Raw genomic sequence first — 17,472 nt, forward strand, 5'->3', positions numbered from 1 at the left:
CGGTACCTAGTACCTAGGAGACCGTGACCATTTCCAGGAATGATATCTGCGGTGCAGCATCTGCGCTTCCCCCAGACACGGCTCGAGCTCCCCAAAAGCCGCAGAAGGAGAAAACTACAGTCCCCATAGCGCCACGGGCGGCGCCTGCGCATGGCTGCCGGCCCGGAGGGCTGCGGGCGCCCTCTAGCGGTACTCTGGCGCAGCGCTCCGCTCCGATCCCCGAGGGGCGGGGGGCCCGCGGCGCAGGCAGTCTGAGCGCGCGGCTGCCGCGGCGGAGCCAAAGCCGGGAGCCCAAGCGGCCGCCGGATCGCAGCCCGCGGGGCCAGCCGCAACCATGGGCAACCGTGGCATGGAGGATCTCATCCCGCTGGTCAACCGGCTGCAGGATGCCTTCTCCGCCATCGGCCAGAACGCGGACCTCGACCTGCCGCAGATCGCCGTGGTGGGCGGCCAGAGCGCCGGCAAGAGCTCGGTGCTCGAGAATTTCGTAGGCAGGTAGGAGCGGCGCGCCCCTGAACTCGGACTCCCCCCGCCCAGGTCCTCCGGGCCTCGCCACCCGGCCCCGACGGCAGCCCCTGGCGCTGCACCGCGGAAGGCGCGCCCCCCGCTTCCAGCCAGAAGGAGGCGGCCCACCCCCGCCACGAGAGCCCCTCAGGGGCGCAGCGCCCCCGGCTTGTCCGCAAACGTCAAGCCAGCGGCCACGGGATCACGCCCCCCTCCTCAGCCCCATCCTTTGGGGAAGACAGCGAGACCCTGGCAAAGAGCTGTACCCCCAACCCCCCTTGGGTACTGAGGGGCCTGCATTACTCAGCTCCTCCCTTCGGCTCTGGGGGTCTCTTGAGGCGGGCAGCATCCCTGGGGCAGTGCCCCCAACCCCAGGCCCTACGAAGGACAGCTCCCTCCTCTCATGGGAATTCCCGGACCGTGGCAGGGGAACCCCCCCCCCCCCGCCATAGCCCCTGGGAGAGGACATAGCCCCGTGGGCATCGGGGATCAGACGCAGCCTCCCCCCCTCACACACACACCTCTGCGGCTCCAGCCGCCATCCGTGCGCAGCGCGGAAGAGGGGGGCGGCGCGGGTTGCAGGATGAGGAAGAGGACGGGGTGGGGGAGAAACCGCTTCTGATCCTCTACTGAGCAGCCGGCCCCTTGCCCCGCCGCCGCCCCTGGGTGGGGGCACCTGTCAATGTCCTTCTCCCCTTGGCCTGGCAGAGGGATTGTAATGGAGGGAGAAGGCGGCGGAGGGCAGAGATGACTAAGACAGGGAGGCAGGATGGCGGGGAGGGGGGAGCCATTTGCACAACCTAATCCCCCTCCTGGCTCTGATCCCACAAGGCGCTGGGAGGGCCGGGTGGCAAGGAGTCGGGGGCAACCACAAAGACAAAGGGTGTCCTGGGTTTAGGGAGGCAGGCAGGGTCGTGACCCCCACCCCAGGGTCCCCCAAGAAAGGGGAGGCAGAGATGGCTTTTCGAGTGCTGAGAAGGAGAGAGCGAGGATGGCGCTCTCAGCCCGGTGCTGGAGACCGAGTGCGGGCTGGGCGGACTGAGGGGGGGGCGGGAGAATTGACACTGACCGGCCCACTGTGTCATCTCCCTCCCTCGCCTTCTTCAGAAACCCTAGCTTTGTGCCAATGACCTTCATGGCTAAAGAAGCAAACGACATGAGGGAGAGGGAGGCAGGTAGAGGCTTCCGCCCTCAGAGGGACAGCAGTTCCGGGAGAGACATCCTGGGTCCAAGCCAGCTTCTGCTGTGAAACCTCAGGCGAGTCACTGCCCTCTCAGAGCCTCAGTTTCCCCATCTCTAATAGGGACAGTTGGACCGGATGGTTTTTCCTGCCCCACAAATGACCTGGGAAGCCCAGTGTCAACCCCAGGGATGAGAGGGAAGGATCCTGCCTGGAGCTATGAATCTGGGGGGGCGGCCAGGCCCATCTGGTCAGCAGAGGGGGACGCCGTCTGTCTCCCAGGGCCGGGCTCCCAAAGAACCCCCCCCCAGTCATGTGACCCCCCAGAGCAGCAGAGGCACAGGCAAGAGACACACAGATGGTCCCCGTCCCTACGCCTGGCTGTCAGAGTGAGGGGGTGGGAGGACCCTGGAGACAATAAAGCCCCGGGGTCTTCGTGCTTTATATGGCACTCGTGGACATCCAGCACTTTCCAGTGTACAAACCATAGGCCTGCCTTTCATCCATTGAACATCTGCTGAATGCCTGCTCTGTGCCTGCTGCGTGCCTGCTGCATGCTCTGGGCAGGGGGCACAGAGGGGAAGGTGACCCCAGGTCCCATCTGCTGGGCCCTTCCCATGTGCCCCATGCCATGCAATATGGGATGGGTCACAACAGCCCCATGAGGCAGGTACCATGATGCCCATCCTGCAGGTGAGGAAACTGAGACACTGAGGTTAGAGGCCATGTCCAAGGTCACAGGGCCAGGAAGGACAGAATCTATTAGACTCCAATCTGGAGCCTGCACAGCCTCTAAGAGCCCAGCTCTGCACTGAGCAAAGGGACGTGCAGGGGTGTGGATCCCCATTTTCCCCATCTGAGTGATGGGCAGACTGACAGCTGCTGCCCTGCCTTCCTGAGACAGTGGCCGTGGGGCTCCAGTGAATTCATGGGTGTAAAAGCCCCCTTTTGTAAACACGTGGGAGGGAGGTGTTGATTGTCAGTTAGGTTTGGGGCCTGCATGTACCAGGACAGACCAGGCCCCCGCTGTTTCGGAGTTCACTGTCCAGCAGAGAGAGGTGCCAGTAAGTAGACAGCACAGCAGGCCAGCCTGGTCACAGCTGATTTCGGCAACTGTTTGCTTGTTGAGTGGTGGAGTGAGATGTGGATTCTGCCCCAGGAGGCCTGGGCCCTCTCGCAACCCAATACCCTTTGACTGTGGCCCTGCAGGAGGATGCAGGGGTGTACAGGGGCAGAGCAGGGGCCACTGGGCCTGAGGCGGAGGAGTGAGCAGGGAAGCATTACTTGATCCTCATGAAAGCTAGTGAGGAGGCCGGTGTTGGAGTGCAGTCGGGAAACTGAGGTTCACCGGGGCCCCCAGCCAGCCCTGCCTGCTCCGTCATGGGTCCCAACCTCTCTACCTAAGACTAGGTCCCCAGACCCATAAGCATGGTAACAGTGGCTCTGCCTCCTGGGGCTTCCCGGGAGTCAACCCCCCATGGAGAGGAAGTGGAAAATACAACAGAGGAAGCAGAGATTGCTCCAGGCCAGCCCGGGCTCCCGGGCAACCAGGAGGACCCTGTTGTCAGCTCTGCAATGGAGGTGACCCAAGCAGCTGCCCAGGACCCCGCTAGGACTGGTCTGGGTCTATGCTATTTCTTTGTCCCCCTTTTACAGAAGGGAAAACTGAGGCTGATTCATTGAGTCATTCAGCAGACATATGAAGAAGAAAACTGGGGAATGGGGTCAATGCTGGGAGGGAAAAGGGCCACTTTCCACAGGGAGGTCAGAGAAGGTCTCTAGGAGGTGGTGGCATCTGAGAGAACTGAGGGATGAGAAACCACGTGACTATCTGGGGAGAGCATTCTAGGCGGAGGGAACAGCAAATGCAAAGGCCCTGGGGCAGTAATGAATTTGGTGTGTTTGAAGAACAGAAAGGAAGCACTGGGGCTTGTGTTTTGTGAGCAAGGCGGACACAGCATCGGGGAGTAGGCTGGGGCTAGATCTACAAGGCCCTCAGATTATGCTGAGGACCTGGGTTTGTTTTCATTATTATCAGAAGCTTTTAAGTAATGGAGTGACTTGAGCTGATTCCAGCAAGTATGTGACTTGGGAAGGGGGGCAGGAGACAGATGAGGAGGTTGCTGCGGTGGGCAGAGGTGGCAGGGCCTGGACCAGGGCTTTAGCAGAGAGAGGAGGAGACCTGTGGGGTTCAGGATGTATTTTGGAGGAAAGTCCCACAAAACCTGGTGGATGGGATGTGGAAGGTGAAGAAAGAAGAATCCAAGATGACTTCCGCACCTTTGACCCCAGGTGGGTGTTGGCGCCATTAACAGAGTAGGGAGGAGCCAGTTGGGGGGCTGGGGGTATGATCAGGAGTTTGGTTTTGAACTCTTGAGTCTGAGATGTCAGGTGGGCAGTGTGGTGATGCAAGTCGGAAGCTCAGGGGGAAGGCTGGCTGGAAATATAAATTTGGAAGAGATGGGCTGTAAACCCGTGAGCATAGATGAGATCATCTTGGGGGTAAGTGCAGACAGAGGAGTGTGCGTGGGCCCCAGGACACCCCAGCATTTTGTGAGTGGATGTCTGGTGCCCTAGGTTTCCCTTTGTCTGCCCCCAGCTGCGTGCCCCCTCCCCACAATACCCATCCGGCGTCAAGTCTGGTGTCCTGGGATAGACTTCCAGCCTCCGACGCCCCTGGCCTTGCTCACCCAGGCATGCTGACATTTGGGCAGTGCCCACCTTCCCTCCCGTTTGGCCCCTGGGGAGGCCAAGGCCAGTGGGAGTGTGGCAGAGGGGCTGAGCGCTCAGGCTCTGGAATCAGACCTGGGTTTGTAGCTTACCTCTGCCACTTACAAGCTGGGCAACATTGGGCATGTTTCTTAAACCCTGCTCGGCTGCTATTTCCTCATCTGTAAAATGGGGATAATAATAGCACCTCCCTCATGGGATTGTGGCGAGCGTTGACGTCATACCTGTGAAGCACTCGGGGTAAGGTCTGGCACAGAGGATGCACCCATTCTGTTCCTGCCTGGGCATAGGTACCAGCTGGGAGGAGGGCCAGGGTGAGGGTGGAGGTGGGAGAATCTCCTCTAGCCAGGGTAGCGAAGGGAGCCTGGGGAGTGAGCCTCTGCCCAGAGCCCCCGGGCAGCCTGGGGGTAGTGTTTTGGGTTTCCCTGGTGACTCTGCCTACCCCTGCTCAGGCTCCCTGCCTCCTACCGATCCCCTTGCCCCTTCCTCTGCATTCGCGTCCCAGCACAGACTTGTGCTGGTCTCTGGCGTCAGAGAGCCCAGCCTCTCTCTTGGTCAGCCCCAGCTCCTGCCATGGGGGACAGCTCACTCCCCACTACTAAGATCTGTCGCTTCCTCTGAACACTTCGGGCTACATCTTAGTGGTCCCATTTCCCAGGTTTGGAGGCTGAGGCCAAAGATGATTAGGGGATAATTGAGACATCAAAAGTAGAAAGTCACTGACTGGAGGGGGCAGAGAGAACTGACATCTCCTTGGCACTTGCAGCGTGCCAGGCCCTAAGGATACAGCTCTGAAGAAGCCAGACCCACCCCTATTCTGGGGGAGGGGGGGCTGCGGGGGAGGGAGCTCACAGCTGAGCAGGACAGACAGACGCTACATCACACAAAGAGCTCTTCTGTTGTGTGTTGGAAAAAGGGTACCAGGAGCCTCGATTTTGAAGGGAGGGGAGTCGTCAGGGGGCCAGGGAAGGCATTTGAGCGTTTAAGTCTGGGCCTGAACAAAAATAGGACTTGGTCAGGCAAAGGAGTGAACACACTCCAGGTGCAGGGTCCCACGTGAGCAAAGGCCCGAGGTGGGAGGGAGCCCAGTGGGTCTGAGAACCCGGACGAAGGGCAGTGAGGAGCAGAGGTCACAGTGAGACCAGGAGGGTCGGGGAGGCGCTGCCGGCCCTTCAGCCATCCCCACCCAGAGAGCCCGCCATGCTGCCAGGCAGCTACACCCTGCTCTCCCTGCTCAGAGCGCGCACCTGCCACGCGCCCACAGCCAGACCCGCCAGAGGACGTCTTCCCCAAACCCCCGCCCCACCCAGTGGCCCCAAGGAGCTGGGAATGAAAGGTGACTCTGGCAGACGGCAGCTGATCCCGGCGCCAGGAGAATCGAGTTTCCCAGGCCTTGGCTGGGGTCGGAGGGTCGGAACCTGGCGGGCGGGTGAGGAGGGGCCGGGCGGGAGCTGGAGGCAGCCAGTCACGGACGTGGTGTTATCAGCCCTGGAACAAGAGCAGAAGTGGAGCCCACGTGCCATATGTCTAAATATTCCTGTTATAAATCAAGCTAAGGAATTGCTAAATACAATACATTCTGCCCTCCCGCCTTGACAAACACACCTTCAAAGCAACCTGGCAGGCTGGTGTTGAATATAGAATTTCAGACTCCTCCGAGTTCTGTGATGGGATGGGAAGCGTCTCTCTCCAGGCTGCCCTCATATTCCAGCTCCACCCCGTCCCCAGAAAGGATCCCCCTTAGCCCCCGGGGTTGCCTCCCCGAAGCGAGGGCCGCCCCCAGTCGGGGCAGAAGCTAGAGGTAGGCTTGAGACCCCTAGGAGGGGTGCACAGGCTCCAGTTGGGCACCTTCCCTTGGTCCTTGGGAACCCCATGCTTCATGGGGAAGGTGAGGCCGGAGATCTCAACTGGAATGGGGTGCAAGGTCAGGGCCCCGATTCCCCAGGTCCAAGGGCAGCGCTGATTATTGTCTTCTTGGAACCAACAACCTGTCAGTAGGAGCAGCATCATCCCAAGTTTTCAGATGGTGAAATGGCACAGAGAGGGTAGGGGACCTGCCTGAAGTCACACAGCAGTGGAATCAGAGGCAGGGCAGGAACCAGCACAGGTCTCCTGCCTCCATGTGAATGCCCACCATCTTCACCCCAACCCATGTGCCTACATCTCCATACACCTCAGCTTCTCCTCCTCTGCTCTCTCTGGTTGTCTCTCGGGCACCCTTACCCCCTCCCTGGACTGAAATCTGGCTAGGGAATATGAACTGTTTGCAGCAGTCAGCTCTAGCAACTTGGAATTACTACAGGCAACAGGAAAAAGAGGAATATTGACCTTGGAAGGTGTTTGAGACAGTCACCTAAATGGCATCTTCCCAGTGCCCTGGCCAGAGGCCCCGGGATCAGCTCCCCCCTCCTCTCTCATCCTCTCCATCTATTCAGTCTACAAGCCCTGTGTATTCTGCCCCAGTCCACCCCCCTCTCTCTACCTTGGCCACCACCACCTTTGTCTTAGCACCTGGGTCAGCCACCTCTCTTGCCATTCTCCGTCTGACAGCACAGAACTCTCTATGGCTTCCCAATCTGATCCCCTCTGCTTGAAGCCCTCCTTAGCCCCCCTGCCCTCCAACCAGAGCCCTAGCTCCTGAGTTGGGACCCTGAGGCCTGCCTTACCCAGCCTGGCTTCCCCTCCAGCCGCTCCCTCCTGGGCCACCTGGGTATCTTGCAGTTCATGGGAAAATGGGCCATCCCTCTCTCTCACTCTCCTGAGTGCCGTTGCGTGTGCTGTCCTCTCTGCCGGGAAGGCTCTTCACCACACCTCCGTCTTCTTCCTTCACTGGCTCAACCTCCAAGTCTCACATCAGCCAACACCTCCTCCAGGATGCCTTCCCTGATCACCCTCCAGCCCATGACCTCCGTGTGTATGGTAGGGCTCAGTTTTTCCAGAATGAGGGACCATAGAGGGAGAACGAGGCCCATGGCCTTGGGCTGAGAGCTCCCGGCAGAGGAGTTCCAACCAAGGTTACTATGGACATTTTACCTGTTTATTACTGCATCACTCTTTTATCACTGGTCTTAGCACAGGGAAACAAGGCCACCAACCAGGATAGGGAGAAACATCTCAGCAGGTGAATGCAATGCTCTCTAGCACACACAGGCACCTAGCACATGACGGGCTCTCAGGTGGCTCATGGCATCACCAATGGGCACTCTGTTAGATCCTTCTACAGCCAGGATCTCAAGGCATCCCCTCAACAACCCTAGGAGGGAGTTGCTGGATTGTGTCCCATTTCACTGATGAGGAAACTGAGGTTAGGAGCAGGGAAATAATTTAGTGGTGGAGCTGAGATTCCTTCACAGCAAGCTGCTGGTGATAAGAAATAAGGATCCAGATGTAGCTCTGTATTGAGCGACTTGGGAAAAGTTTGTGCTGAGCTGTTAGGCAAGCAGAGCCACTGGCCAAGTGTGGCTCAGAGCCCCGGGCACAAGTGGGCATGTGAGGGGCACCTGACTTCATCTCTCTGAGCCTCGGTTTCTTCCCCTTTAAGTTGGGGAAACTGGACATGCCAACCTCACACAGCCATTCGAGAATCAAACGAGAGGATGCAGATTTCTTAAACAGCTTTATCAAGGTATAATTTACATGCCATAAAATTCACCCACTTTTAGTGCACACTTCAGTGATTTTTAGCATATTTACAGACTTGTGCAACCATCATCACTATCTAATTTTAGAACACTTCCATCACCCCCAAAAGAAACCTCGTGATGATGCAGATTTTAAAGCCCCCGGCAGAGTCCTTGGCCAGCAGTCAACAATGCATCAGTGTTTGCCATGACTATTATTATAAATGATAAAATGTTTACAGCGGTGAGCCCCAGGTGTTGCAGTGTTGGTTGCTTTTTATTTTTTCAACATTTTATTTATTTATTTACTTTTCTGACTCAATAGTTTGGAACAGCAATTTCTTTTTTTTTTTGAATTTTGAATTTTATTTTATTTATTTTTTATACAGCAGGTTCTTATTAGTTATCCATTTTATGCATATTAGTGTATATATGTCAATCCCAATCCCCCAATTCATCCCACCACCACCACCACCCACCCCCGCCGCTTTCCCCCCTTGGTGTCCATACGTTTGTTCTCTACATCTGTGTCTCTATTTCTGCCCTACAAACTGGTTCATCTGTACCATTTTTCTAGGTTCCACATATATGTGTTAATTTATGATGTTTGTTTTTCTCTTTCTGCCTTACTTCACTCTGTATGACAGTCTCTAGATCCATCCACATCTCTACAAATGACCCAATTTCGTTCCTTTTTATGGCTGAGTAATATTCCATTGTATATATGTGCCACATCTTCTTTATCCATTCGTCTGTCGATGGGCATTTGGGTTGCTTCCATGACCTGGCTATTGTAAATAGTGCTGCAATGAACATTGGGGTGCATGTGTCTTTTTGAATTATGGTTTTCTCTGGGTATATGCCCAGTAGTGGGATTGCTGGGTCATATGGTAGTTCTATTTTTAGTTTTTTAAGGAACTTCCATACTGTTCTCCATAGTGACTGTATCAATTTACATTCCCACCAACAGTGCAGGAGGGTTCCCTTTTCTCCACACCCTCTCCAGCATCTGTTGTTTGTAGATTTTCTGATGATGCCCATTCTAACTGGTGTGAGGTGATACCTCATTGTAGTTTTGATTTGCATTTCTCTAGTAATTAGTGATGTTGAGCAGCTTTTCATGTGCTTCTTGGCCATCTCAACATTTTATTTTGTGAAAAAAATTTTTTCAATTTTATTCTAATTTTTTATTTTTAAAATTAATTTTTATTGGAGTATAGTTGATTCACAATGTTGTGTTAGTTTCTGCTGTACAGCAAAGTGAGTCAGTTATACATATACATGTATCCACTCTTTTTTTAGATTCTATTCCCATATAGGTCATTATAGAGTACTGAGTAAAGTTCCTTGTGCTATACAGTAGGTTCTTATTAGTTATCTATTTTATATATAGTAGTCGAAAGTTTTTTTAAAGGGGGAACTTGTGATTTTTTAAGGTACGGGCAAAAGAGAAATTGATTTTCATTTTGAAAGTATAAAGTCATCAACACTTGAAGGAAAGGAAAGAGGAAGGAAGGGAGGGAGGCAGGAAGGAAAGAAGCAAAGAAGAAAGGTAGGAAGGATGGAAGGATAAGGTGGAAGGAAAGATCACAGATTTTCTTTTTTATTTATTTATTTATTTTTAACATTTTTTTAAAATTTATTTTATTTATTTATTTATTTATTTATTTTGGCTGCGTTGGGTCTTTGTTGCTGTGCGCGGGCTTTCTCTAGTTGTGGTGAGCGGGGGCTACTCTTCGTTGTGGTGCGCGGGCTTCTCATTGCGGTGGCTTCTCTTGTTGCAGAGCATGGGCTCTAGGTGCCTGGGCTTCAGGAGTTGTGGCTCAAGGGCTCTGGAGCGCAGGCTCAGTAGTTGTGGCGCACGGGTTTAGTTGCTCCACGGCATGTGGGATCTTCCTGGACCAGGGCTCGAACCCGTGTCCCCTGCACTGGCAGGCAAATTCTTAACCACTGTGCCACGAGGGAAGCCCCATAGATTTTCTTTAGTAGAGAAAATGGATGTTGTGGAGAGAGCACCGGGCTTGGAGTCCAGAGCCCTGGGCACCAGTCCTACCCTGTCGCCAACTTGCACTGTGAACTTGGGCAACCCTCTTCCCCTTTTTATGCCTCAGTTTCCACATCTGTGCAATGAGGGCGATGGTGGGAAAACTGTAGGAGCTTCATCAAATCATTCTTTCGGTCGACAGGGGTGTCCCGAGTGCCCGCTCAGCGCCAGGCTCCGAGCTGGGTGCTGGGAATACGGTGGTAAACAGGACCAACCCAGCCCCTGCTCTCAGGACATCAGAATATCAGGGGAAGCTAAGGCCAGGGCTGCCCTAAAATGTTCAAACCTCAGCTGGAAATTCATGGGCTGTGCAACGAAGTGGGCCGGCCAGGGGCCTCCTGGGGCAGCAGGAACAGAGAGGGACTTGTTGCCTGGCCTCACCTCCTCCCCACTGTGTTTCTTGGCCCATCCACTCCCTCACCTCCACCCTGGATCCCTGCTTCAGAGGGCATCTCACAGCCTGCCTGGCCCCCTTGCCTTCCACTTCCAAGGCAAGGTTTGGCAGGAAATATCCTGGCCTCCGCCCACTCTTCCGGCCAGCCCCCAGGAGACCCACCTTCCAACTCCCTCCCTGCTGCATCAATTGGTGACATGGCTGTGGGAGCCCAGCCTGTGTTCTCAGATTGCTCAACAGGTTATATTTATAATCATTGCTACCATTTATTCAGGCATTAATTTATATAAGCCTCACAGAAACCCATTTTACTGATAAGGAAACTGAGGCTCAGAGAGGCCTGGTCATTTGTCCATAGCCACACAACTCCTAAGTGGCAGCTCTGACATCCAACGCCTGGCCTGTCTGACATCAGAGCCCAGGAAACAAGAGACTTATAAGGAGGGCTGCCGCTGGGTACATGCGAGACCAAGCATGCTACTTTCTGCTGTTGTTTACATTCAGCAGGACCTGGAAACCAGGGTTCCAGAGCAATAGTCCCAGATCTCGGATACCAGAGTAGGGGTGGGGTCACTTCGGCCCTTTGGTGTAATTTCTCCAGGCCCCTCTGGGGTGACAGGGCCAATTCAGACAGGGAGTATGTGGTGCCTGGAGGTCGTGAGACGTGTTTATTTCATCCTCCCTGTGCTTCGGGTTTGAAGGTACTTCTGCAGATGGCAAGGCAAGGCCTCCCCGGGAAACCACCATCTGTCCAGAATGAGTGGGAGGAGCTGGCCTGTCACCATCCACCCCTCCCACACGTCAATCGAGGCTGGTGGGCCCGGCACACTTTTCTCTGGGCACCTGTTCTGTCCTCCCGCAGGCTAACCAGGAGCTGGGTGGGAGGTGCAGGGGGGGCTCTGGCTGGAGGCCAGATCAGGCCCGAATCCCCAGTGGGGCGGCACCAAGGTACACTTTAACAGAGGGCGTGGGGCAGTCTTTCCGGTTGAAAGGCAGGAGCTGTGGAGCCGCTCAGCCGTGCTCGCTCCTCCCAGGGTTGCCTGAGCCCCTACTGTAGCCCAGCCTGTGCCCAGCATGGGAGTCCAACAGGGAGCAAGGCTCCCAGTCTGGACATGGGAACCAGTCTGTGCTTGTCACTGCCTGTCTAGGCATGGGGCTGGAAAGCCGGCCTCCCGGTCCTGGTCCCATCTCGGCCACCTCTCCCACCTCTCCCATTGCTGTGTGGCCTCACAGCTCCCTGCCCTTCTGTGGGCCTCTGTTCCACCCTCTGGACAAACACAGGGGAGTGAGATGTTCTCTGAAAACTGCACCTCCTTGATGTCCATCGTTTCCACCCAACATTCTGTGGTCAGAATCCCAAGATCCAATTCAGTGCCCGAAGGAGGTGAGGCAGAGGGCTCTTCAGGATCTTGGATTCCTTGCTGAAATTTGGGGAGCCTCCGAGGGAAGAGACTGAGGACAGGAGGACCTCCTTGACAGGCCCCTCCGGCTGCTGAGCGCCTACTATGTACCAGGCATGGGCTAAGCTCTTTCGGTGAAAGGGCTCCAAGGATCTTCCCGCAGCCGTGCGTGGTAGTATGTGATGCCCGGTTTAGATCATGTGCTTTACAGCTGAGGACCCTGAGGCCCAGAGCGTGAAGCAACTTGCCCCGGGGGCACCAGACCGGGGAATGGCCAAGGCAGGATTCGAACCCAGGGCCTCTGCCTGGCACTGGCTTCTCATCACTGAGCCAGTGATCCTTAAACTTGACAGGAACATGAAAATCATATGGGGATTGTGTTTAAAATCCAGATTCCCTCCTCCCCTCCCCTGCCCCCCGAGATTCTAACCCAGCCTGTCTGAGGAATGTGCATTTGAACAAGCTGCCTGGGGAACTCTGACACAGACTGTGTGAGGGCCTCCCTTTGAGAACCTGGGCCAGGGCCAAGATGGGGCCCCTCCCCACCTGGGCACCCCATCCCCACCCCGGCCCTGGGAGATCCTGGTCTGAGGAGGCTCTCTGCTCCCACACATGGCCCTGTGCTCTAATCTCGGCTTCCCATAAGCTGCTTGTCCTTTAAGTAGCCCTGGGAGGCAGCAACTCGGAGCAGGCTGGCACAGAACCTTGACCACCCCTCCAGCTGGGCTCTGGGCTCCCCACACCCTCTATGTGGCACCTCAGGGACCTCCACCCCTCAGGCCTGCCAGGGCCAGGTGGGCCCATCTGTGTGAGGGGCGGAGGGGTGCTCTCAGGGAAGAGCTCCAGGGAAGGTTCATGTCTCTGCATGGGGAGGGGGCTCTCTGTGGGGAGTCCCATCCTTCCCAGCCCCTCCTGCAGTTTCCATGGCAACTACTGTTGCCATGGTACTGCTGGGTGAGGAGCTGGTGGGGAAGAAGGTAGACCCCAGGCCCCCAGGCCCACCCCAGCCTCTGTGAGAACAGATGTCCTACCTCCACAGCCCTGAGGGATCCCAAGTACTAGGGGCTCACCCCTGCAAAGGCATCAGCGAATAAAGGATGGGAGAGACAGAGACAGGAAGCTCCCTCCCTGCTCGCCTCCCCCCCAGTTAATCACCTCCCTCTCTGTGCTGCCTGGTGCATCTCCATTCCAGCACATGTCACACTGCATTGCATTATCTGTTTACTTCTGTCTCTCCCACCATGCTGTGAGCTCCTCGGGCTGGGAACTGTCTGACTCATCTCCTCCCATCCCCAGGGCCCAGCACAGAGCCTGGCACAGAGCAGCTGCTCCCAGATATGTTCTAGACTGAAGTTAATTGAATTACATAAAAAGCCAAGTCTGGCTCCTCAGGTTTAGGGGGCAGCAGAGTTTGATGGGAAAGTTCACAGGCTCTGGAGTTCAACAGCACCAGGATTGAATCCCAGCTCTGCCATTCCTCATTGGGTGAACTTGGCCAAGTCACTTCACCTTTCTGAGCCTCAGTTGCCTCATCTGTAAAATGATCATTTCCATATGAGAGCACTTTTTGAGGACTTGGGAATTCAGTGCCCATTTATTAAGGACGTCTTGTGTGCTAAGCCTTGTGCTGAGCCATGGGATACAGAGACAGACAGAAAGATGCAAGCCCACCCTTCTGAAGCTCACAGTCTTGCACAAATGAAAAGCATTTGCCTGGCACCTAGAAATGATGGATAAATGCAGGATTTATCATTCTCCTTCCCCATAAGGTGGCTGACTCCTCCCCATTAGCCTCTGCTCTCCCCAGAGGTGGGGCAAGGTGAGAACAGGGGATGGAAGAGGCCTCCCCAGGGCCCCCAGATGAGGCCTTGAACCCAGAAACCTGGGCCTACTCTGTTGTCCCCAAACCCTCTGCCCCAAACCTGCTTTGTGAGTCCGGGTCAGGCTCTGGGCTGGGGGCAGGGGACCCATGTTCATGATCTGGCTGTGTCCCAGCCCTATAGGATCTTTTTTTTTTTTTTTTTTTTTAATTTATTTTTGGCTGTGTTGGGTCTTTGTTGCTGCACACGGGCTTTCTCTAGTTGCAGCGAGCAGGGGCTACTCTTCGTTGCGGTGCGCGGGCTTCTCAGTGCAGTGGCTTCTCTTGTTGCGGAGCACAGGCTCTAGGCGCACGGGCTTCAGTAGTTGTGGCTCACGGGCTCGGTAGTTGTGGCTCACGGGCTCTAGAGCACAGGCTCAGCAGTTGTGGCACACGGGCTTAGTTGCTCCGTGGCATGTGAGATCTTCCTGGGCCAGGGCTTGGACCCGTGTCCCCTGCATTGGCAGGTGGATTCTTAACCACTGCGCCACCTGGGAAGTCCCCCCTGTAGGATCGTGAGTGTATCCTTTCCCCTCCCTGGGCCTCCATGTGCCTCTCCATGAATGAGGTGACTGGCCAGACCTCTGTGGTCCCTCAGGCTCTGGCCTGCTCCCCCCTTTCCTGAGTCCTGGGAATCCCATAACTGTGATCCCAACAGCCTGATCCCTGGAGAGGCCTCCACCCTCCTTCTTGTGCTGGCCTGGGTGGGGCCGTGGGTGGGTGGGTGGGGAGATGAGAAGAGCTGACAGGACAGAGAGAAGTGGCACCCTCAAGAGTTAGCTGAAAGGACTGCTGAGGTTGACAGTGACACAGCAGATGTCTGAGGAATAGACATCAGGTCTAGGGGCATGAGGTGACTTTGGGACGCCTCAGTCCAGTCCTTCAAAGGGAGCTGGGTCTTCAGGGAGTTGAAGGGCAGAAAGCTTTCACCAGAGAGTCAAACAGATCTGTGCCCAGGGTCTGGTAGATACTGGCTGGGCAACCTGAATGTCTCTGAGCCTCAGTTTCCTCGTCTGTAAAATGGGGATAATAACAGTGTCTTCCTCATGAGGCTATTGTGTGGAGTCCAGGAGATATTGCCCACGAAGAGCCTGGCATGCAGTAGGTACTTAAGGAGCATGAGTTCTTTTCCTTGCCTCCTCCTTCCCCCCATCCCCCTCATCCTCAACCCCAGCCAGATGGGGCCCAGGGAAGGGGAAGTGAGAGGCTGCCTTTCCCCACAGCGGAAGGGGGGGGGAGGAGGTGCAACTCCGTTTCCTTGGCATCCACTCTGTGGCCACTGGACGCTTGGGCACGTGGGGTGGGGCACCTCATGCCTCAGTTTCTCCTGAGTTGAATGGCAGTGGCTGGGTTGGGGCAGGGACTTCCTGTTGGCTCAGAATTAATACAGGGCAGACCTGAGAGAGGTCTGGGGGTCAGTTCAGAGGCACAAATTCTGTGACCCAGAGGATTTTGGGGTGATCTGTTACACCTTTCTCAGCTGCCCTCTCCCCATAGTGAAGCCCTTAGGCTAAGGTGTGGCAGGGAACTTTGGGCAAGTTTTGGGGCTCCCAATGGCAGGACAAGTGCCCCTGGGACAGAGGGAGCCTCCTCAGACCTTGCCCCTCTTCTCACCCCCAACTCACTGCAGGGACTTCCTGCCCCGAGGATCTGGCATTGTCACCCGACGCCCCCTGGTCCTGCAGCTGGTCAATGCTACCACAGGTATGGGCTTCCCCTCTTTGGGCCTCATTCCCCATCCGAACAGCGGGGATAAAAATGCGTAACAGAGAGGTGGCTTTGCGTGGGGGGAGGGAGAAGAAGGCAATGTTTTGTGTGTGTGTATGGTGTGGGGGGGTGTCTTTTCCCAGCGGAAGATGGGACCCAGGTGGGTTCCGGCTATTATGATGCTTACTCCCCCTTGCCCCCCTCCTTCTGGGGCAGAATATGCTGAGTTCCTGCACTGCAAGGGCAAGAAATTCACCGACTTCGAGGAGGTGCGCCAGGAGATTGAGGCTGAGACCGACCGGGTGACTGGCACTAACAAGGGCATCTCTCCGGTGCCCATCAACCTCCGCGTCTACTCGCCGCACGGTGAGGAGACCTGGCCCTGGCCCCGCCCCCAGCCTCTCGGCTCCGTCTCTGAGCCCCGCCCCTTGGGAACCATCTTCTTGGCCCCGCCCCTTAGCTGGCACCTCCTCAAGGGCTTCACTCCTCCTGCAGACTCCGCCCCAACAGCGACTCCTCCTCTGCGTATCCTACCCCTAGTCCCACACTGCCACGGCTCCGCCCACCCCTGGCCACGCCTCTAACGGGCCTTCGTTTAGCCCTTCACGTTTCCCTAACCCCACCCACCTACGGCCACATTCCCTAACAGATCCTCTCTAAGCCCGGCCCTGTTCCTTAATCCGCCCGCCCCCGGCCACGCCCCTCGCCTTGAGCCCGCCCTCTCGCTGCCCTGTCCAGTGCTGAACCTGACCTTAGTGGACCTGCCCGGAATGACCAAGGTCCCAGTGGGGGACCAACCTCCCGACATCGAGTTCCAGATCCGGGACATGCTTATGCAGTTCGTCACCAAGGAGAATTGCCTCATCTTGGCCGTGTCCCCAGCCAACTCCGACCTGGCCAACTCTGATGCCCTCAAGGTCGCCAAGGAGGTGGACCCCCAGGGTAGGTTTTCACAGGTAGCCGATGCGCAAGGCCCTGGGGGTCTATTCACAGCGTAAGGGGGAGCCACTGGAGGGTCTAAGCGAATAGGCCTGGGATCAGATTTATGCCTTTAAAAATCATTTTGGCTACTGTGGAGAATGAATGAGGCGGGGAGAGCAGAGGCAGGCAGTGGGTAAGGGAGGGAGTGGGCTGGGAGATGGGGGGAGTGGGGTGGGATTGGGAGTGCCTGGGGCGCCTGTGTGAGGGCAAGTGCAGATGTAGACAACCCTCTCCTGCCACCCCCAGGTCAGCGCACCATCGGGGTCATCACTAAGCTGGACCTGATGGACGAGGGCACAGATGCCCGTGATGTTCTGGAGAACAAGCTGCTCCCGCTGCGCAGAGGTCGGCAGGCCACACACCTGACCCACCCCACTGCCCCTCCTCGTAACACTGCCCCCCTCACCCCCCGCAAGGCTGGTTGCCCCTGACCCCCACCCCATCCACAGGCTACATTGGAGTGGTGAACCGGAGCCAGAAGGACATCGATGGTAAGAAAGATATCACGGCTGCCTTGGCTGCTGAACGCAAGTTCTTCCTCTCCCACCCTTCCTACCGCCACTTGGCTGACCGCATGGGCACGCCCTACCTGCAGAAGGTCCTTAACCAGGTAGGGGCTCAGGCCAGGATGAGGCCTGGGGAAACCAGCATGAGAACAGAATCATTTAAGCGTATTTTGTGAGGGTTGCCCGCTGTCCCACAGTGAGGTAGCACCAGAGCTTTGCTGACCGTTCCCTGTCTGGGGCCAGGAAGGGGAGCCCTAGGAACGCCCCAGAATGGAGAGAAGTCCAAGACCTTGTGTGGAGGGTGGCATTGACAAGGGCTTGGGCTTGGGGGCTAGGATTGGAGTATGGTTGGCTAAAGACCTTTGCTCCTTCTGAAATGGGGAGAGGCTGATCTGCGGAGGGGGTGATCCCAGGGGCTTCCCTAGGATGTTTCTCCATCTGGAATGGGACTTCCAGAATTACTGAGGGGTGTGTGTGTGTATGTGTGTTGACAGTAAGAAGGCAGTGTGGCATGGGACAAAACTGGAGTCTCTGGAGGCCACATACCT

The 17,472-nt window shown here is 56.2% G+C and overlaps 1 protein-coding gene across 13 annotated transcripts in view; it reads left to right on the forward strand.

The window, feature by feature from the left end:
• The first annotated feature begins 234 nt into the window (after window positions 1–234).
• DNM1 (dynamin 1) overlaps window positions 235–17,472 on the forward strand; it is a 45,185-nt gene continuing 27,947 nt past the window's right edge. For 10 of the 13 annotated variants that reach the window (XR_005020180.1, XR_005020181.1, XR_005020183.1 and 7 more), the window contains exons 1-6: window positions 236–495; window positions 15,361–15,434; window positions 15,654–15,803; window positions 16,176–16,379; window positions 16,665–16,763; window positions 16,868–17,028. Coding sequence is in view for 9 of the 13 variants with exons in the window: in XM_036854261.1 (XP_036710156.1) it covers window positions 335–495; window positions 15,361–15,434; window positions 15,654–15,803; window positions 16,176–16,379; window positions 16,665–16,763; window positions 16,868–17,028 (849 nt within the window). In the remaining 4 variants the exon portion in view is untranslated. Of the gene's footprint in view, window positions 496–15,360; window positions 15,435–15,653; window positions 15,804–16,175; window positions 16,380–16,664; window positions 16,764–16,867; window positions 17,029–17,472 lie in introns of all 13 variants that reach the window. The other 3 variants (XM_036854262.1, XM_036854256.1, XM_036854259.1) reach the window with 1 other exon arrangement.

Source organism: Balaenoptera musculus, chromosome 6 (genome assembly GCF_009873245.2).
Source record: "Balaenoptera musculus isolate JJ_BM4_2016_0621 chromosome 6, mBalMus1.pri.v3, whole genome shotgun sequence".
NCBI classification, from domain to species: domain Eukaryota; kingdom Metazoa; phylum Chordata; class Mammalia; order Artiodactyla; family Balaenopteridae; genus Balaenoptera; species Balaenoptera musculus.